Raw genomic sequence first — 22,452 nt, forward strand, 5'->3', positions numbered from 1 at the left:
TTAGCTGCTATGCCTGTGACAGTAAATTCACCACCATCGGCCAACTCAGTGACTGCAACTCACATCACTGAATTAGCAGCAGCCATTGCTGAACTCCAAACCGACCTGCATGACTTACGTCAATCTCACCTGCGACGAACCGATGAACGCATGAACCAGCTCTCGAAGCGGATTTCCAGCCTTCAGGACGAGGTGACGTCTTCCACACACTCTCCACATCAGACCTGCGCAGCCGTGGACTACGACATTACAGCGCGCCATCGCCAACCTGATCGGAATGATCATCACTACCGCCAGGATTGCTGCTGTTCTTCACAACGCACACAGCGAGGTCGACAACGACACCTTGAGGATGACTGTTGTCCTCCACGACACTACCAGGGCCGTGCAGAAACTGCTCGAGCACTTCCAAAGGATGACTTCTCCGGCCACAGACATTCCAGCTACTCCCCTTCCTCCCGAGGTCGTGAGTCACAACTTCCTCACACTACACAATATGACCAATACCCCCCATAGACCTCATTATGGTAGCTCTAGTCGCTCGCCTACACGAGACCGCCGGTCTGATTTTGAATATGAATACAGAGCCCGTTATGCTCGTTCACCCTCACCAAGCCCACAGTACAGAACTTCCAGTTACCACAGACACAGCTCTCCATCACTACCCCCCCATTCCCAAAGTTCGCCAAGATCACCCACACGACATGTACATTTCTCCCCATCTCACAAGGGGATGGCCCCTTTCTCACCACATCGGGGAAACGGTAGAAGCTGTCATTGGGGACCAAATGCCAGCTTCATCCCCAATAGTGGTCCACTCTGGTACAGTCAGTCTTAAATCTACTCCACCTACACCATTCGTTCAAATTGCACTGGCGGGTACAGAACTTCATGCTTTGGTCGATACCGGGTCAGGTCTGTCCCTCATTACCGATGACTGTCGTAGATCGATTCCAGCTTTGTCTACCCAGTCTATCAGTAAGTCATTTGTGTTAGCGTCATCTGTAACTGGACAGCTATTGGACATAACTGGCTCTGTGATACCTCCCATACATATTGGAGATGTAACATTTTCTCATGTTTTCCATGTGGTACGCACAGCTACTCATCCTGTTCTAATAGGATGGGATTTCTTAATTGAACACACAGTCACTGTCGACATACCAAATGCACGTTTACAACTGTATAATATGTCAGTGCCTCTTTCACCACCCCAGTCACTGATTCCAGTACAAAGTTCTGCTGTCAGTGTCGCTCAGGTGACTGTCCCGCCTATGTCAGAGATGGCAATCCCAATTTCTGTCAAACATAATGGTGTAGCGAATCCTTTCACAGACACGTATGTGGGTATACTGGAACCTCAGCCCCCTCCAGTCCTGACTTTAGGCATCGCTCGAACACTGACATCAGTTCAAAAGGGGAGGGGCATTGTTAGAGTTGTTAACCCGACTAACGAAACAGTCTCTCTTGAGGCTGGATGCCCATTAGGTCAGATTTTCTCCATCACTGGCAATACACTTGATGAGTATGCATTAGTCTCAGCTGTGACTACTTCCACAGAAACTGTCCAACCAGTGCCTGAGGTACATTTGGAGGATACACACTTAAACGCTGAAGAACAAACACAGCTCAAAAGCCTGTTGACAGAGTTCTCTAACATTTTTAGCTCCCATTCTCATGATTATGGGAAAACCAACCTGATTACACATAGTATCAACACGGGTGATGCTGCACCAATAAAACTGCGCCCTTATAGAACGTCACCAGCTACTCAGGCCGTATTCCAACAAGAGGTGTCGAGGCTTTTGGACCAGAACATCATCGAGGACTCTCACAGTCCGTGGTCAGCTCCGGTTGTGCTTGTCCGGAAAAAGGATGGCACACACCGGTTCTGTGTAGATTACAGACGTCTCAATGACGTCACTATCAAAGATTCACACCCTCTTCCTCGGGTGGATGATACCCTCGATAGACTTTCTGGGGCCAGAGTGTTTAGCACAATTGATTTAACTGCTGGTTACTGGCAAATACCACTCAACCCAGAGGACAAAGAAAAACGGCTTTCTCCACCGGTACAGGCCTATATCAATTCTGTATGATGCCAATGGGGATCTCGAATGCCCCGCCCAGTTTCCAGCGCATAATGGAGCTTGTGCTTCGGGGTCTGCACTGGAGTATTTGTTTAATCTACTTAGATGATATTATCGTCTACAGTGCTGATTTCCCACAACACCTCCAGCATCTGCGCGAAGTTTTTCAGCGATTTCGTACGGCTGGTCTCAAACTTAAGCCGTCCAAGTGCCATCTGGCATGTTCTTCGGTGACTTTCCTGGGCCATCGTGTTTCCAGTGCCGGTGTCGAGCCAGACCCCTCTAACATAGACAAAGTCAGGACATGGCCAATTCCGACATCAGCCACGCAAGTCAGGGCTTTTCTGGGTCTGTGCTCATACTATCATTGATTTATTAGACACTTTGCACGCACAGCTGAACCCTTGTACCATCTCACACACAAAGGAGTATAATTTTCTTGGTCAGCTGAAGCAAATGAAGCTTTCAGTGTATTGAAGCAGGAACTGACATCACAACCAGTTATGGCATTTCCAAATTTTTCAATTCCTTTCATCCATTACACTGATGCTTCCCTTCATTCGCTGGGCTCTGTTCTTTCACAACAAGTGGACGGAAAAGAGCATGTCATTGCATATGCCAGCCACGTGCTGTCTACTGCTGAAAGGAAATGGTCTACGTTTGATCGGGAATTGTATGCCATTGTGTGGTCGGTCCGTCATTTCCGACACTATCTTGCATGTCATCCATTCACCATCATTACTGATCATAAGCCTTTGGTCGGTCTCAAGAAACTTCCGTTAGACCATGACCCTACAGGTAGAAGGGCACGTTGGGCCATAAAACTGGACCTTTATGACTGGCATGTCATTCACCGTAATGGCGCTAAACACCTTAATGCAGACGCCATGTCCAGACGGCCAGAGACCGTTCCTCAGGAACCAGACGGGTGTCTTCAGAGCGACGCGTCTACTGTCTCTGTAGCAACTCAGACTACATCAATAGCTTTGCAGGCTGAACCGATGTCAGCACATTCCCAAACACTGTCTAGGGACGCGAATGCCCCTTTGCCCGTGACTGTTCCACACCACACAACATCAAATCTTGTGCAATTCCAAAGTGAGTGGAACGTCATGGAACAACAAAGGTCAGACCCAGATTTAGCCGTGGTGCTCTCTTGGATGGACACAGGACGCAGACCACCCTTATGGAGGCTGCGTGATGCTTCATCATACCTCAGGAAACTATGGGCACAGTTTAGTCGCCTAGTTATCCATAGAGTGTTATGCAGACATTCACGCAGCTCTTTTGGGGACAATGCCTTGCAAGTTGTCATTCCTACTTTGTTAATTCCTGAAGTCCTCAGTCATGTTCATGGACACCCTTCAGTGGGTCATTATGGGCTGGCCAAAACTTTGGACAGAGCCTTGCGGTCCTTCTACTGGCCTTACATGTCGTCAAACGTTGCCAAACATTGCTCCCAGTGTGCTGCTTGTCAGTCAAGGCGCTCTCCGGTGCCCCGACCTCAGGCACCACTCATTCCTATCTCTCCTGACCGTCCATTTCAAATTGTGGCCGCAGACATAACAGAGTTACCTATTTCTACCAAGGGCAACCGTTATGTTCTGGTAATAATGGACCTATACACTAAGTTTGTCAGTCTCTACCCATTGAAGGATCAAACTGCTGTCTCAGTGGCAGGCTGCATCTTTGACCACTATATTCCACAACATGGTGTTCCTGAGGCCCTACATTCTGACCAGGGCAGACAATTTGAATCCGATCTCATTAAGCACCTTTGTAACTTGTTATCGATCAAGAAGCTCCGTACGTCCCCTTATCATGCTCAATGCGACGGGGCTGTTGAGCGCTTTAATCGTACCCTTAAAGATGAACTTTCCAAGCATCTTTTTGTGTCGGGCACAGAGTGGGATGAGCACCTTCTGCTGGTTGCATTGGCTTATAACACCACCAAGCACACTAGTACGGGACTGACACCCTTCTTTTTGGCTCATGGCCATGAGGCGCGCATTTCCCTGGACACCCTGCTCCAGGATAGTACTGCTGTCAGTCCAGCGACAGCGGGCACGCCAGCAGCATATGCTAACAAGCTGCGGAAAAGATTGACCTCTGCTTACCATTTTGCATCCGCTCAAAGACAGGGCACAAGATCAGCAACGCCTGAACTATGATCGTCACTTAAAGTACACTCTGTATAGCCAGGGTGACTTTGTGTTAGTAGATGACCCTGCCCGCCGCCACAATAAACTGTGTCCACGTTGGGTGGGTCCCTATGAGGTTTTGCAACCAATATACCCCTCGGGTATTTCTACCCCTGTTAATTTTGAAGTTCGTGATGTATCCAGACCGTGTGCGAAAGTGAAAATCATTCATTACAATCGCATGAAACCCTACATCACAGACTCAAAGAACTCACTGACTTTCACCCCCCCTTCCTCCATTGTTAAACCAAATATCCTGACCACATTGTCAGGACTCCTCCCACCCCTCACTACACCGGTGCCCCTTGGACCTCCTCCTGCACCCCAGGTTCCACTGGAGCCCATACCATTGTCCCAGTTGCAACCTTACGTCCAACAACATGGCACTCCACAACCCTCCAGCGCTACGCATAACGCACAGGATGGCCATGTTACCCTGTACTCTGAACTGTTTCCTCTGACACGGTGCACACCGGAAGCTGGACCGTCAACAGGTGTTACTGAGCTTCCTGACACTCCGGTGTCCACTCGGACTGTGCCCCCCAGAACACGTCGGTTACCTCACCATTTGCAGGACTTTGCACTTTACTGATTTGCTAAGTGTTCATTGTTCTTGTTAGGAATTCCTTGTCTTGTTTCACTGTTGCCCTCTGTCTGCCATTTTTGTCACCTTTGCATTCCTTAGTTTTCACTTTTGTCCCTTGTGTAGCCCCTTAGTCTCTTTGTTAGTCTTCGTGTTCACTTGTCATTGTTAAAGAACTACACTTCCCAGTATCCACCTGCCATCATCACTGCCATTTTGTTCATTGTTCTCACCTGTGTCTTATTCAGTCATCACTCACTGTGTATTTAAGCCCTGCTTTTTGTTCACTCCTTGTCATTCGTTGAATGTTGTTGTTAGCCAGGTATGTGTTCCCTGCCCGTGTTTTCTAGTTTTATGTTTTATTTCCCTATTGAGGGTTTTCTTATATAAATTACAGCATTTATTGTTCACTGTTCCATGTACAAGCTAAACTGTAATTGTCCTCGTGTTTCGTCAGCTGGACAGCAATTCTGAGTAAATTTTGTGTTGCCTTTGAAGGAATTGATTGTGAAGGCTGTACAAATTAACATTTACTGCTGAAGTCAGAAGTTTACATACACCTTAGCCCAGGGGTCACCAACACGGTGCCCGCGGGCACCAGGTCGCCCCCAAAGACCACATGAGTCGCCCGCAGGCCTGTTCTAAAAATAGCACAACTCAGCTGCGTATAAAATTTTATTTTATTCTGTTGCTATTCATTTTTTTTTTAATCACACTTGCATTTATATAGATTTAAAAAATGAAAATATCTTAAAAATATGTTTCTTATACATGAAGTTTAGATAAGTTTAGGTGAACTCTGACGTACTCCAGTTCGGTCAGTATTGTGCGAGTGACAATACAGTGCTTGTTGAGAGTAGGCTAAGCTAGAGGGCGCAGCGAAGATTGGCGCTGAACGTAGTTTCTTACCCCAAAAACATGGCAGAAAAAAGAAAGAAAACGTATCACTTTCACAACGAATGGGAGTCGGGAGTTCTTTTTTACGACTGTGAAAGAAACCTGCGTGTGTCTTATATGCGGAGCGACTGTGGCAACGGCAAAGCGGCACAATGTGGAGAGACACTTTACTACGAATCACAAAAACTACTAACAACCCACCGGGAAGCGCACTACGGGCAGAAAAAGCCCTTGAGCTAAAGACAGCTTTGGGTAAGCAACAAGCTTTTTTCACAAGGCCGGCGAAAACAAAGAAAATTATACCAGATGTCAGTGGCAACATGTCAGTGCCATGGCAAAGTTTAATTAAAATATTGAAGAATTGTTCAATTTAAAATGTGTGTTCATGACATGTAACAGTTATTATTTTATTAAAAATACAGCAGATTTGGTCATTAGTTCAAAATGTGACAAGATTTATTTAAAAATATTTAAGATTTTTCACTACATTACAGACATTACAATGTACATAATTGATAACTTTTTGAAACATGGTGCAACATAGTTCATGATTTGTTTAAAAGGTTTGTCAGTGGCTAGTGAAAATGGGACATTTTTCCTAAGAAATGTAATGTAAGTGATCATCTGAACATTTTACAATTACTGAGATAAATAGAAATAAAGTGCTGAATATTGATATCTGTTTCCCACCTTGTCATTGTTGGTAATTATTGTGAGAAATCATTAACGTGATCAGAGTCTTTACATTATTAATAATGTATAAGGCAAACTAAGCAAATTTGTTATTTCAGAAGAGTGTATCAAACTGGTAGCCCCTCGTATGACTCAGTACCCATGAAGTAGCTCTCAGTATCAAAAAGGTTGGTGACCCCTGCCTTAGCCAAATATATTTAAACTCAGTTTTTCACAATTTCTGACATTTAATCGTAGAAAACATTCCCTGTCTTAGGTCAGTTAGGATCACTACTTTATATTAACAATGTGATATGTCAGAATAATAGTAGAGAGAATTAATTATTTCAGCTTTTTTTTTCTGTCATCACATTCCAAGTGGGTCAGAAGTTTACATACAATTTGTTAGTATTTGGTAGCATTGCCTTTAAATTGTTTAACTTGGGTCAAATGTATTTGGTAGCCTTCCACAAACTTCTCACAATAAGTTGCTGGAATTTTGGCCCATTCCTCCAGATAGAACTGGTGTAACTGATTCAGGTTTGTAGGCCTTCTTGCTCGCACATGCTTTTTCAGTTCTGCCCGCAAATTTTCTATCGGATTGAGGTCTTTGTGATGGCCACATATCTTGTCTTTGTTGTCCTAAAGCCATTTTGCCTTAAGGCAAACTCTGGAGGTATGCTTGTCCATCATTGGACATTTGGAAGTTGCATTTGCGACCAAGCTTCAACTTTCTGGCTGATGTCTTGTGATGTTGCTTCAATATATCCACATAACTTTCCTTCCTCATGATGCCATCTATTTTGTGAAGTGCAACAGTCTCTCCAGAAGCAAAGCACACCCACAACATGATGCTGCCACCCTCATCACGGTTGGGATGGTGTTCTTCGGCTGCAAGCCTTACCCATTTTCCTCAAAAACACAACAATGGTCATTAGGACTCGTTTTACTCTGGATATAGATACATGTCTACCTGTTTCCTCCAGCATCTTCACAAGGTTCTTTGCCATTATTCTGGGATTGATTTGCACTTTTTGCACCAAACTGCATTATTTTCTAGGAGAAAAAAAGAACTCCTTCCTGAGAAGTATGATGGCTGTGTGGTCCCATGGTGTTTATTCTTGCATACTATTGTTTGTACAGATGAACGTGGTACCTTCGGGAATTTGTAAATTGCTCCCAAGGATGAACCAGACTTGTGGAGGTCCACAATTTTATTCTGAGGTCTTGGCTATTTTATTTAGATTTTCCCATGATGTCAAGCAAAGAGGCACTGAGTTTGAAGTTAGGCCTTAAAATACACCCACAGGTACACCTCCAATTCCGTACACCTCCTATCAGAAGCTAATTAGCTAATTGTCTAAAGGCTTGACATCAGTTGACAAAAATGCCATCTCAGTGTGGACATAATGCTAAACGTAGAGAAAAAGATACATTTTCAAACAAAAATGTATTAGTGTGGCTGTAGCCTTAATATTTGGTGTGACCACCTTGTACCTTAAAACAGCACCAATTCTCCTCTTCTATTAACACACTAAAGCAGAATATTTAAATTACCATCTTAAAATAAATGTAATATGTAATGTAATGTAACATATAATGTCTCTCGTCCAATCAGATTCGAGGACCAGAACTAACTGTTGTGTGTGTATATATATATATATATATATATATATATATATAGACTGTACACTGATGAGCCAAAACATTATGACCATCTGCCTAAAATACTGTTGGTCCTCCATTATCCTGTTGAAAGAGGCCACACTGGCTCGTCATCTTCCCACAGTGCATCCTGGTGCCATAACTTCCCCAGGTAAACGGCCCACATGTACAAGGTCATCTATGTGATGTAAAAGAAAACGGGATTCATTGGACCAGGTGACCTTCTTCCTCTGCTCCAGTTCAGTCCAGTTCAGATGCTTGCATGCCCATTGTATGCACTTTCGATGGTGGACACGGGTCATCATGGGTACTCTGACCGGTCTGCGGCAACGTAGCCCAATACGCAGCAGGGTGCGATGCACTGTGTGTTGTGACACATTCCTCCCGTAACCATCATTAAAATGTTCTGTCACTTGTGCCACAGTAGACCTATCGGTTCGGACAATACAGGATAGCATTTGTTGCCCCGTAATTGATCCATGGGCGCCCAACACACTTTTACCAGTTTGTGGTTTGTCCCTCCTCGGACTAATGTTGGTAGGTACTCACCACTGCTGATCGGGAGCACCCCACAAGCCTTGCCATTTCAGAGATGCTCTGACTCAGTCGCCTGGCCATAATTTGACCCTTGTCAAAGTCGCTCAGGTCTTTACTCCTGCTCATTTCTCCTGCATTCAACACGTTGACTTCGAGAACTGATTGTTTGCTTACAATCTAATCTACCCAGACCTTGACATGCGGCCTTGTTAGGAGATGATCAACGTTATTCGCTTCAACTGTGAATGTTCATAATGTTTTGGCTCATCAGTGTGTAAACAAATCAGCTTCCATTACCACTTTAAAATATTTGTTATGTGTTGAAAGCGATTATAAAGTGTGTCCAACTCCTGAATATTGAATTGGAATAATAAGACATCCTCATTACAGATGGTTGAAATTTTTGCATGTGGTTTTGTGTTATGTAACATCAGTGCTCACCATCTAGCTCCTCCACAGAGATGCTGGCAAGCTGCTCGCTATTGCTGTGGTCAGACAGAGAGCGACTCAAGTAGTTCCCTTTGTACAGAAGTCCTGCCGTCACATGGTGAAATGGCATCTTCTTCCTGAGAGAGAATACAAGAGTTCAATGTACTCAGCCAATAGATTTTTTGTCCAATCAGATCATCTCTAGATTGAGAATGCCCCTCCCCCTGCAATCAACTAGCAAGTGGCAAATCATGATTCATGACTGTAACGTAACTAAAGGCAGTTTAGTTACATTTGTAACGTAACTAAAGGCAGTTGGCTGGTGTTTTTTTTTAAAGAAATAAAAAAGAGCCCTTTGATATGACCCACCCAAACATTCTGTTTAAAAGGAGAAATACATGAACACAGGACAGGAAAATGCTTGTCAAGTCAATTCATGGGCTCCTGAAGAATCTAAAGTTCAGCTAAATGTGTTAAAATTAAAATTTAATATAAGTATATAGCTATAAGTACAAGTATATAACTCAATCGATAATGTTTATTTTAATGGCTTTGTAATGTAAGCATCATAAGAGTATGTACATACATTAATAAACTCCAAAATACTTTATTATAGGAGTAGCTTAAAATGCAACTCTGAATTGTATGCATGTAACATGGGGTCTCTGCTCTGTCTTCCTATCCACCAAGGTGTCCTTGGCCTGAAAAGGTTGAAGAGTGCTGATCTATTCAAAAACTCAACCATTACTGGAGGTTCATATGTGTTTGCATGATAGAGCTAAATTGATGGCATAAAAATGACCATTACATACTGTTTCATCTGTTTTCCTTGCCCAATTTGCTCAGCAAAATACCTCAAGCAGCAGCTGGCAATTGTAATATTGCTATTGTTCTGCTACACCATGAAGTTATTAGAAAAATTCCATAAAGGCAGTCTCAATGCACAGTAAATGAACCATTTAACTTAATGAAACAAGAATCTATAAAATGGCAAGCCTTTAATGCTGAATGGGTACACTGACTATGAATTACCCTTGAGTGTGTGAACATATGGGTGGTGTTTCCAGTTTCAATGAGTGCTTATAGTTTACAGCAGTACTGTTTATTGTAGTGCCAGTAAAAAGCTGCTGACAATTGCAGATTGTCCCTTTAATAAATGCACTTTCCTGTATAAAACTTGTGGTTGAACAATATGTTTTTCTTAAAGGCTAATCCCAATGCAGGTATTGAGAGAGCATAGTGGCCTATGGCCAATGTAATACTGATATACTGTATACAGTGAAGTGGTCCCCCAAAATATTTGGACACTTTCGGGCACTTATGTTACACTTGAAAATATTTCATTGCATTAGAAAGAAAATAAGAATGCATCTGCAAATAAATGCCATTTTTGCCCATTTCTTTTAGCTAACTGCTCCCAAAATAATTTTTAATTAATGTATGTAATAAGTTCCCCACAAGTTCACACATGTGTCCTAGTAGCAGGTCATTAGCTTCCCTCCCCGAATAGCATCACTGCAGCCATCCACCAGTCGGGGCTTTATGACGGAAGCCTCTCCTCAGTGCAAGACACATGAAAGCCTGCATGGAGTTTGCTAAAAAACACCTGAAGGACTCCAAGATGGTGATAAATAAGATTCTCTGGTCTGATGAGTCCAAGATAGAACTTTTTGGCCTTAATTCTAAGCGGTATGTGTAGAGAAAACCAGGCACTGCTCATCACCTGTCCAATACAGTCTCAACAGTGAAGCATGGTGGTGGCAGCATCATGCTGTGGGGGTGTTTTTCAGCTGCAGGGACAGGACGACTGGTTGCAGTCGAGGGAAAGATGAATGCGGCCAAGTACAGGGATATCCTGGACGAAAACCTTCTCCAGAGTGCTCTGGACCTCAGACTGGGCTGAAGGTTCACCTTCCAACAAGACAATGACCCTAAGCACACCGCTAAAATTATGAAGGAGTGGCTTCACAACAACTCCGTGATTGTTCTTGAATGGCCCAGCCAGAGCCCTGACTTAAACCCAATTGAGCATCTCTGGAGAGACCTGAAAATGGCTGTCCACCAACGTTTACCATCCAACCTGACAGAACTGGAGAGGATCTGCAAGGAGGAATGGCAGAGGATACCCAAATCCAGATGTGAAAAACTTGTTGCATCTTTCCCAAAAAGACTCATGGCTGTATTAGATCAAAAGGGTGCTTCTACTGAATACTGAACAAAGGGTCTAAATACTTAGGACCATGTGATATTTCAGTTTTTCTTTTTTAATAAATGTGCAAAAATGTCAACAATTCTGTGTTTTTCTGTCAATATGGGGTGCTGTGTGTACAATAATGAGGAAAAAAAATGAACTTAAATGATTTTAGCAAATGGCTGCAATATAACAAAGAGAATACTTTCCGTACCCACTGTACGTACACCCGCACACAGTTTTTCTTGGTTGTTGGCCGCTTCTTCGAGAATTGTCTCTTCATTTAATCTGAAATTGACTCAGTGTTCAGTGGGGGACTCTGTGGGGGCCATGCCATCTGTTGCAGAGCTCCCTGTTCTTCTATTATATTCTATTTGCAAAAGGAATGGTGTAGAGCGGAGGAGGGCGGGGCCAAGATGGAACAACGCAAATAACCATTATAAGACAAATGCTTTTGTGAAACATCTTATATGCCTTTAAGACTTTTGCACAGTACTGTATATACACTCATAGAACACTCTATTAGGAACAGAAGTGCCTTCTGCTTTTGTAGCCCATCCACCTCAAGGTTCGACATGTTGTGCATTCTGAGATGCTATTCTGCTCACTACAATTGCAAAGAGTGGTTATCTGAGTTACCGTAACCTTTCTGTCAGCTCAACCCAATCTGGCCATTCTCCGTTGACCTTTCCCATCAACATGGCATTTCCATCTGCAGAACTGCCGCTCATTGGATGTTTTTTGGTTTTGGCACCATTCTGAGTAAACTCTAGAGACTGTTGTGCGGGAAAATCCCAGGAGATCAGCAGTTACAGAAATACTCAAACCAGCCCATCCAACAATAGATCAAAGGTTGAAATCACAGAGATAAACATTTTCCCCAATCTGATGGTTGATGCGAACATTAAATGAAGCTCCTGACCGTATCTGAATTATTTTATGCATTGCATTTTATTACTGCCACATGATTGCCTGATTAGATAACCACATTAATAATTAGGTGTACAAAGAAGCAAGCTTTTTAGGCCTATTTTACTCAAATTTCTGCCAAACAGTAACTACATATCAAACATAAATTCTTCTTCGTAAGGAAATCTCATCTCTCTAATTTCATAATTAGTTTGAGCTACAATTCCTCACATATTATTTATTCAGCACACGGGAATCATTTTAATACAGAGCAGTCAGACATAGTTGTGAAACTGAGCTTCTGACATTAATTGGGCTCCATGTTGATAAGCATGAAGTGAGTGCCTATTGAAACAGTGAGTTTTAAGAAAAGGCTTGATGTCAAAAGCCCACTCAGTATGCAAGGCATTCAATATCCTGCAGGACATTTCAAAGATCAAAATGGATTCTGTGTGGACCAAATACTCCCACAAACAAACCCACTGAAGGCTTTGCTGTATTTTTTGGCTCATGGCCCATGTGACAACCACCAACCATGCACAAGCCCTTATTGATATAAATAAATCAAGCATTCAACATTATCAGAATTTGTGGCAAAAAAGCACAATTGATTAGCATATTACTAACAAAGGTTGAGAGTGTCTGTACAAAAGTTTTAGTAGTGGTCAGTCATTATGGTGTTTTTAATGGCTGATGCCGATTTCTCTGTGCACGACTGATTCCTTCTGATCTCAGAAGCTAAGTAGGGTAGGGCTTGGTTAGCACTTTAATGGGAGACTGTCTGGAAATACAAGGTGCTGTAAGCATATACTTTACAATGTTTCATTTCACATTCCAGTGGATATTTAATAATTAGCAGAGTGAAAACCTTGTAGTCACTTATGGTTAAAATACTCTGAGCAAGTCTGTCAGGTTTAAGGCTTGGATGCTGGCATACTGTATATTGAGTGCGCAAATACATTTAAAGCAATAAATCGTTTTTTTTTATAAATTTGGAACTGCTGTTAATTGCGGATGCGTGGACAAGGTTAGTAGGCCTCCTTGCTTGCACACACTTTTTCAGTTCTTCCCACAAATTTTCTATCGGACTGAGGTATTTGTAATGGCCACTCCAATATCTTGACTTTGTTGTCCTTAAGCCATTTTGCCACAAATTTGGAGGTATGCTTGGGGACATTGTCCATTTGGAAGACCCATTTGCAACCAAGCTTTTTTGCTTCAATATAGCCACATAATTTTCTTTCCTTATGATGCCATCTATTTTGTGAAGTGCTCAAGTCCGTCCTGAAGCAAAGCACCCCCACAACATGATGCTGCCACCCCCATGCTTCACGGTTGGGATGGTGTTCTTCACACTTTTACCTTAAAAACATAATGATGGTCATTATGCCCAAACAGTTACATTTTTGTTTCATCAGACCAGAGGAAATGTATCCAAAAAGTAAGATCTTTGTCCCCATGTGCACTTGCAGACTGTAGTCTGGCTTTTTTATGGCGGTTTTGGAGCAGTGGCTTCTTCCTTGCTGAGCCGCATTTAAGGTTATGTCAAAATAGGACTCACTTTACTGTGGATATAGATACTTGTCGACCGGTTTCCTCCAGAATCTTCACAAGGTCCTTTGCTGTTGTCCTGGGATTGATTTGCACTTCAGACAGAATGTGTCTCTTTCCTGAGTGGTATGATGGCTGCATGGTCCCATGTTGTTTATACTTGCATACTATTGTTTGTACAGATGAATGTGGTAACTTTCAGCATTTGGAAATTGCTTCCAAAATTTTTTTCTGAGATATTGCCTGATTTTGATTTTACCATGATGCCAAGCAAAGAGGCAATGAGTTTGAAGGTAGGCCTTAACCTTCTGGGGTCGACGGATGCCCCGGCACGTCCTGCTGGATATTTTCGTCATTACAGCAGAAACAACTTAAAATACTCCATAATGTTTGGGTATACAGATAAGTGTAAGACATCATTAGGGACTATAAAGGGTCTACTTTTTTGTGTACACTCATAATAACAAAAAAATCTTGTGCTTTTGTAAAATAAAGAAAATAAAAAGTGTGAGCTTTCAGCTGTCTCTGTGTCCACGAACATATTTCAGAAACACGTCAAAGAATTGAACTGAAACTCCGCGAATACTTATCACACAAACATGAAACATATGTCTAAAGAACGCTTAAGATTTCTACTTTTAAATAAAATAATTCAAATTTAAAACAAATATTCTCCTGTAATGTAATCTGTATGAAACAAAGCGATGTACAGTTTTTTACCGGTTCATCTAATTATCTGTAATGTGATCCCACCCACCAGCAGAGTGCGGCATTCATACGCTAATGTGCTGAGACGATCAATGCAAATGGTAAACGCCCCCGACAGTGAGGTTGTAAACACATTTAATTAATTTTTCTGCTCGTTTGCAACGATACACAGGCAAGAAAGCTCCAGGATATTAAGGAAGAGTTAATATTTTCCTCAGAAGAATAGCGGGACTCCGATGAACATTTGTATTTTGAAGAGAGACTTGATCCAGCAGAGGATACAATTTTGGATGAGTAAGTCATTTAGTTTTCATTATTTGACATGATATTTTATATAACATGTACATATTTTACTAGTGGGACTGTTTCCAGACTTGCCAGCCAGGATTCAGAGTATTGACATTTTAAATATGACTACTAATAAGCAAGTTTTAGTTACATTTAAATGCTGTTTCATCAAAAGCAGGTATTTAAATTGTATGCTGTATGATATAAATATGATATGTAATATGATATAAAAATAATATGAATGTTTAGATTATATTTTAACTTGTGTTTATGCTGCCTCGTTATCATCACCAAAGCTTGTGCTTGCAAATATTAGTTCGGGTGTAAATGTGTAAAATGCACTTTAAATATGCCCATATTAGAAAATCAGCATATTATAATGATTTCTGAAGGATCATGTGACACTGAAGTCTGCAGTAATGATGCTGAAAATTCAGCTTTGATCACAAATTGCATTTTACAATATATTTAAATAGAAAACTGTTCTTTTAAATTGTAAAAAGAGTTCAAAATATCAATGATGTTTCTGTATTTTGGATCAAATAAATCCAGTCTTGGTGAGCAGAAGAGACTTCTTTTAACGGTAGTGTAGGTCTAAAATTAAGTAAAGACTTTATGTAAAGAAAATATATAGTCAGATTCTTTTAACTTAAAACTTGATTTTGATCATTAAGTCTCCTCACATTCATTCTCTATCCCTCGTTGACAGGCCCAGGGGAGGGGTCTTTGTCTCTCATGTGTGTATTACAATGAATATTCATGATCATTCACACCTCATCGCATATGACCTTTCAACACTAAAATTGTCTTACAAAAGTTAAATTACTATTTGTTTTGTATGAATGAGTGATCAGGATGGTTTTCACATAATTTTGTTGCAAACACTCTAGGCTACAAGATCCAGTTCTCAAAAGTCTTGTGGACAAATGTTTAGTAGTATGTATGACCTTATTTCAGTGACTTAAAATATTTGTTTTTTTCATACATGTTTTTCATACATGTAGTTTGTACACACATGTTGCTCACATATTATCATAGCCCAGTTTTTGCTGAATACAGTGTTATCAGACTTTAGCTATTAATATGTTTTTAAGCAACTGAAAAAAGCACAAATGTCAAGGTATGTCAAAACTTCTCCAGGGCCCAAAATACCCTCAGACCCCAGAGGGTTAAAATACATCCACAGGTACAACTCCAATTCAGTACACCTCCTATCAGAAGCTAATTGGCTAATTGTCTAAAGGCTTGACATCATTTTCTTGAATTTTCCAAGCTGCTTAAAGGCAAAGTTAACTTGGTGTATGTAAACTTCTGACCCACTAGAATTGAGATATAGTCAATTAAAAGTGAAGAAATCTGTCTGTAAACAATTGTTGGAAAAGTTACCCATGTTATGCACAATGTAGATGTCCTAAATGATTTGCCAAAACTATAGATTGCTAATATGAAATCTGTGGAGTGGTTAAAATCTTTTTTTAATGGCATCAACCTAAGTGTATGTAAACTTCTGACCTCAACTGTATATATTTATATATTTACAGTGTGTGTGTATGTGTGTGAGCGTGTATTTATCACTTTGTGGGGACCAAATGTCCCCATAAGGATAGTAAAACCCGAAATTTTTGACCTTGTGGGGACATTTTGTCGGTCCCCATGAGGAAAACAGCTTATAAATCATACTAAATTATGTTTTTTGAAAATGTAAAAATGCAGAAAGTTTTCTGTGAGGGTTAGGTTTAGGGGATAGAGGATATATAAAGTTTGTACAGTATAAAAACCATTATGTCTATGGAAAGTCCCCATAAAACATGGAAACACAACGTGTGTGTGTGTGTGTGTGTGTGTGTGTAAATATATATATATATATATATATATATATATATATATATATATATATATATATATATATATATATATATATATGTATATATGCTCAACCTTAGAAATTGAGAAAAATGTAAATCTGTGCACAGAATTGTAATGTTACTTACCATTTTATATAAAGATCAACTTTAGTCCATAAGAACTCTCCAAGGAGATTTATTTTCTTTTGATATATAGAGAGGCTGTACAACACTCTCTCTTGAACTAAAAGCTAGCTTTCATTCAGATTGTGATGGCGCACTTCTGGTGTCCTGTACAAAAACTTAAACCTCTCATGAGGGCAATGTGGTCAAACAGCAATTTAAACACTGTAACACCATCAGTAAAGAGCAAGAGAGAGAGAGAGAGAGCATGTGAAGCCACTTGAAGTAGTAGTCAGCATGAAGGGGCCAGAAGGTTGCAGATCACAGACTACGTTTTGGGATGTGAGCCCACAGTCACAGTATGTACTGGGCTAAAGCCAGTTTCAACTCAGAGTAAAATGCCTACAGCTTGAGCAACTCAGAATGGTTGTAGCAGTCTGCTGAAGGACATCTTGATGATTGATGGCGATCCTTGTAAAAGATGGATGATGCTTTGAGACTAATGTACAGTAGGGGGACTGCTCGTTGGTTCTAATGGAATAGCTGATTGGACAGTGCAAAGCCCCAAAAGAATAGTTCACCCATAAAAATAACATTCTGTCATCATTTACTCACCCTCATGTGGTTTCCAAACCCGTATGATGTTATTTTGTCAGTGAAACTTAATTTTGGAATAATCGTTAAGCAGCTCTTGCCATACAACAATAATCTATCAATCTATCAAGCTCCTAAAAGCACTAAAGCACCATAAAACCATCATAAAACCATCATAAAAGAAGTCTGTGTGACGTTTGCACCATATTCCAAGTCTTCTAAAGACATACAATGGGTTTGAGAGAAACAATAGTGAAATTAAATCAGTTTTTCACTTAGAATATTCACCAAAGCTCTTGTCTAGCCCCTGTCTGTATCCAGATCCAGGGATGGAGTTTGGGTTAGTGGTTAGAGTTAGTAAAATATGCATTCCTGTATTACATCATTTACAGCAAAAAAAAACAAAAAACACTTTTGGTGCCACTCTGTGTACACTTCACCCGGAAACTCGAGCTCATATGTGCCCATATTTTGAACAACATAGTCAAGATGGTACCGTGGATGACAGCCTTGGTGTGGAGCTCTCCAATTCTTTGTTTGTTTGTCCTGTGTTTAGTAATTATACTCTTATCAGTTTTACTAGGGATGAACTACTGAACATTCGGCAGCACATATCAGACAATATTTTCCCGCTTTTGGACTAATTGAACGTTTTGCCGGACATTTTAGCCAGCAGCGCAGCTGTGTTGTTTAAGCGCGCTATAAGATGCAAGCGAGGGAAGTGAGTTGACGCACAGGTGAAGCTCTGACAGCGCAGCTTTCGAACATCACTGCCGAGTATTCATCTAGCAAATATCCACTATCTTCCTAACAAAACTGATGAACTACATCTCCTCACCTGTACAAACAAGGACTTTTCAAACTCTGCTGCCTTGTGCTTCACAGAAACCTGGCTGAGTGAAGCCACTCCAGACAGCATGTTACATCTGCCGGGCTTTCAGCTGTTCAGAGCAGATCGCATTATGCGTTAACAGGGAAAACGAGAGGTGGTGGAACATGCTTTTACATCAATGAAAGTTTCTCTCTCGTTCGAACTGCCATATGCCGCTGCACTTATTCCTTTCCTCTGCTGATTAGCACGATGGGGGTCCGGGTGTGCACAGTCATGGCCCGGGCCCATCCTCTTCCTCATCACAAAGTCATTTGAGAGACTGGTGTTGGCCCACCTGAGGGACATCACTGTACCCTTTCTAGATCAACTTCAATTTGCTTATCATGCAAGCAGGTCTGTGGATGATGCAGTCAATATGGGATTGCGATGCAAGGATCCTTTTTGTGGACTTCAGTTTGGCTTTCAACACCATCATCCCAGCTATTCTCCAGACTAAATTACACCAACTCTCTGTTCCCATGTCTATCTGTCAGTGGATCACCAGCTTTCTAATGGACAGGCAGCAGCTTGTGAGACTGGGGAATTTCACTTCCAGCACATGTACGATCAGCACTGGTGCCCCCCAGGGATGTGTGAACCATTCTAAACAGCACTGTGGCAGCAATTAAGTCATTCAGGTTCCTGGGCACTACCATCTCACAGAACCTGAAGAGGAAGTTCAACCTTGATCCAGTTCTACTCAGCAGTCACTGAGTCTGTTCTCTGCACTTCAATAACTGTCTGGTTTGGTTCAGCTATGAAATCAGAGATCAGAAGACTACAAAGGACAGTTTGGACAGCTGAGAGGTTTACTGCCCCCTGCCCTCCCTTCAAGAACTGTACAACTCCAGAGTGAGGAAAAGGGCTGCAAAAATCACTCTGGACCCCACTCACCCAGCCCACTACCTTTTTAAACTGTTGCCGTCTGGCAGGCGCTGCAGAGCACTGAGCACCAGAACCGTCAGGCACAGGAACAGTTTTTTTCTCTCAGGCTATCCATCTCATGAACAGTTAAAACTGCCCCATTGAGCAACAATTAAATATACAATACACAGCCCAGTCTATTTATATTTATCCAACATACCCTACCTATTCTGCCATACGTTCCCTTCCATCTGTATATAACAGATTTGTATCTGTACATATGTATACATACATATTTTTTTGGTCTTATTGTGTATTTCTATATATATATTTTTTCTATTCACTTTAACTTTTTATTCTGTTTTCTATTATTATCTTTGTCTTGTTGTTGCATTTTTTGTGCACTGGAAGCTCCTGTCACCAAGAGAAATTCCTTGTACGTGTAAAGCAATAAAGCTCATTCTAATTCTGATTATGAACACTTCTAGCTTCGGCCACTGGGGGCAGTGAACTGAATTTCATTAAGCACAGTTCGATTTCAGCAGAAGAACTTTTGACTTCATTGAGTGAATCTAAAATTGTGTATCCAATTTCCTTTCTTTGCTTCATAGCTCCACCCTCTTAGGAAATGAGGAAAGGATCGAAGGAAAGGAAAAGAGGGAGGAATCAAAGCAAGACGGATTTGTAAAATGAAATGTCCTGTTCGCTCACACATCACTTCAGAGCACATTTTTGCAAAGCTGCATTAGATCAGCATGCTTGCCATTATTGAAAATTAATTTATTAATACATTCATAATTAATCAAAATAATTCAAGATGCATTGTTGAAGTATGTGTCAATTATGGGTTAATTAAACTGCAAAGGTGATAAATTAATTAAAACTTTTGTTTCAGATGTGAAGGGGGAGGAGAATTAATACAAGTGTCAGGTGCTTCGACCAAAAAGTCTTCTACATAGGATGCTCCTGTGTTTCCTCACTAAAGCGTCCTCGAGAAGCTTCCTCTGTAGGAAGGAAGGATGGAGGAGCGAGGAAACAAGGATGCACAATTTAGGAAATGAGAAGCACCCACTGTGTGATCAGTTTGTTTTGGGTAAGTTTAAGGTTTCAAATCTTTCTGGTTCAAGCTCAGTAGCTCTCTATAAAATGTGAAGATATAAGTGCCTTAATTCTTACAAACTTTGGACTATATGCATCTAACAGTGGCAATGCTGCTGTCACATTCCTCTGTTGTCTACCCTGTGTTCTGTGTCTCACTATTCACGTTCATGTCATGTTTCCTTGTCTGCTCCGTGTTTTCCATTTCACCCGTCACCGTTCACGCTCCATGTCACGTTTTCCGTGTTGTCCGCCCCGTGTTTCACTGTCCTTGTCTAAAACTACATTTCCCACTATCCACCTGCCATCAGCACTGCCATTTTGGTTCATTGTTCTCACCTGTGTCTAATCCAGTCATCACTCCCTGTGTATTTAAGCCCTGCTTTTTGTTCACTCCCTGTCGATTGTTGAATGTTCATGTCTGGTTTCCTGTGGTGCGTTTGCCCTTGTTTCCTGCCCTTCGTGTTCATTCTTCCCGCTGTGTGTTCGTTTGTGTTTAGTTAAGTTTTTCCCATCGTGGACTGTTCTTTTGTTCTTGTGTTTGTTTGTTTTGCTAGTTAGTTAAATAAAACCTGCTTTTGGATCCGCAACCCCTGTCTGCCTTCTCCTGCTTCCCGCATTCGTTACAGAACAATCGACCACCTATGGATCCAGAGGCTATACGAACTAGACGCCGCCTGCTCGATTTAAGGCAAGAGGACCGCCCAATCGAAGACCACATTCGGGACTTTCTCCGTCTGGCGAGCGCCGCAGCCTTTCCGGACTCAGCCTTGGTGGTCTTCTTTAGGGACAACTTGGACCTGTCGCTGAAGGAGCGGCTGCCACAGGCGACGCATGGCTGGATACTCCGCGACTTCCTGGTGGTGACCCTGCTGGTGTGCGACTCACCGCTCTCTGCGGGCGTTGCTGAGAAGGACCCTACCTCACCATCCACAGGGGAGTCTCTTCAGCCACCCCCGGCGCCCCTGTAACACCAGCTCCACCTGTCAGCGAACTGACCCCTGCGCCAGTCGCGCTCCCAGGACCCCCACGGTCCACTTCGTCTGCCCGGAGGAGGGAGAGAAGACGGGCTTCCGCCTCCCGGTACACGCCTGCCCCGGTCCTCCTGCCAGAGCCACTAGGCCCCGATGTCCCAGAGCCAGCGCCTGTAGCCTCTACCGTCCCAGAGCCAGCGCCTGTAGCCTCTACCGTCCCAGAGCCAGCGCCTGTAGCCTCTACCGTCCCAGAGCCAGCGCCTGTAGCCTCTACCGTCCCAGAGCCAGCGCCTGTAGCCTCTACCGTCCCAGAGCCAGCGCCAGCAGCCTCTGCCGTCCCTGAGCCAGCGCCAGCAGCCTCTACCGTCCCTGAGCCAGCGCCAGCAGCCTCTACCGTCCCTGAGCCAGCGCCAGCAGCCTCTACCGTCCCTGAGCCAGCGCCAGCAGCCTCTACCGTCCCTGAGCCAGCGCCAGCAGCCTCTACCGTCCCTGAGCCAGCGCCAGCAGCCTCTACCGTCCCTGAGCCAGCGCCAGCAGCCTCTACCATCCCTGAGCCAGCGCCAGCAGCCATGACCGTCCAAGGGCCAAAGCCTCCCGAGCTTTCCAGAGCTCCGCCTCCCGAGCTTTCCAGAGCTCCGCCTCCCGAGCTTTCCAGAGCTCCGCCTCCCGAGCTTTCCAGAGCTCCGCCTTCCGAGCCTCCCGAGCTTTCCAGAGCTCCGCCTTCCGAGCCTCCCGAGCTTACCAGAGCTCCGCCTCCCGAGCTTACCAGAGCTCCGCCTCCCGAGCTTACCAGAGCTCCGCCTCCCGAGCTTACCAGAGCTCCGCCTCCCGAGCTTTCCAGAGCTCCGCCTTCCGAGCCTCCCGAGCTTTCCAGAGCTCCGCCTCTTGAGCCTTCCAGGGCTCCGCCTCTCGAGCCTCCTAGGGCTCCGCCTCTCAAGCCTCTCGAGCCTCCTAGGGCTCCGCCTCTCAAGTCTCTCGAGTCTTCCAGGGCTCCTCCTCCCGAGTCTTCCAGGGCTCCGTCTCTCAAGTCTCTCGAGCCTCCTAGGGCTCCGCCTCTCAAGTCTCTCGTATTCTAGGGCTCCTCCTCCTGAGCCTTCCAGGGCTCCGCCCCTCAAGCCTCTTGAGCCTTCCAGGACTCCGCCCCTCAAGCCTCTCGAGCCTTCCAGGGCTCCGCCTCCCAGGCCTCTCGAGCCACCCAGGGCTCCGCCTCTCGAGCCTTACAGGGCTCCGCCCCCCGAGCCTCCTACGGCTCTGTCTCCCGAGCCTCCTACGGCTGTGCTCTCAGAGACCCCAGAGCCTTCTAGGGCTCCGCCTCTGAAACCTCCTACGGCGCCACCTCCCTCGGCTCCGCCTCCAGAGCCTT

The 22,452-nt window shown here is 43.2% G+C and overlaps 1 protein-coding gene across 2 annotated transcripts in view; it reads right to left on the reverse strand.

The window, feature by feature from the left end:
* Positions 1-22,452, reverse strand: part of LOC127629981 (calcium-binding protein 8) — a 108,615-nt gene that overhangs the window by 77,693 nt on the left and 8,470 nt on the right. For both annotated transcript variants that reach the window (XM_052107333.1, XM_052107332.1), the window contains exon 2: positions 9,087-9,211. In XM_052107333.1, coding sequence (XP_051963293.1) covers positions 9,087-9,204 — 118 coding nt within the window. In that variant the 5' untranslated portion in view covers positions 9,205-9,211. The remainder of the gene's footprint in view (positions 1-9,086; positions 9,212-22,452) is intronic.

The sequence above is a fragment of the Xyrauchen texanus genome, chromosome 36 (genome assembly GCF_025860055.1).
Source record: "Xyrauchen texanus isolate HMW12.3.18 chromosome 36, RBS_HiC_50CHRs, whole genome shotgun sequence".
Lineage (NCBI taxonomy): Eukaryota > Metazoa > Chordata > Actinopteri > Cypriniformes > Catostomidae > Xyrauchen > Xyrauchen texanus.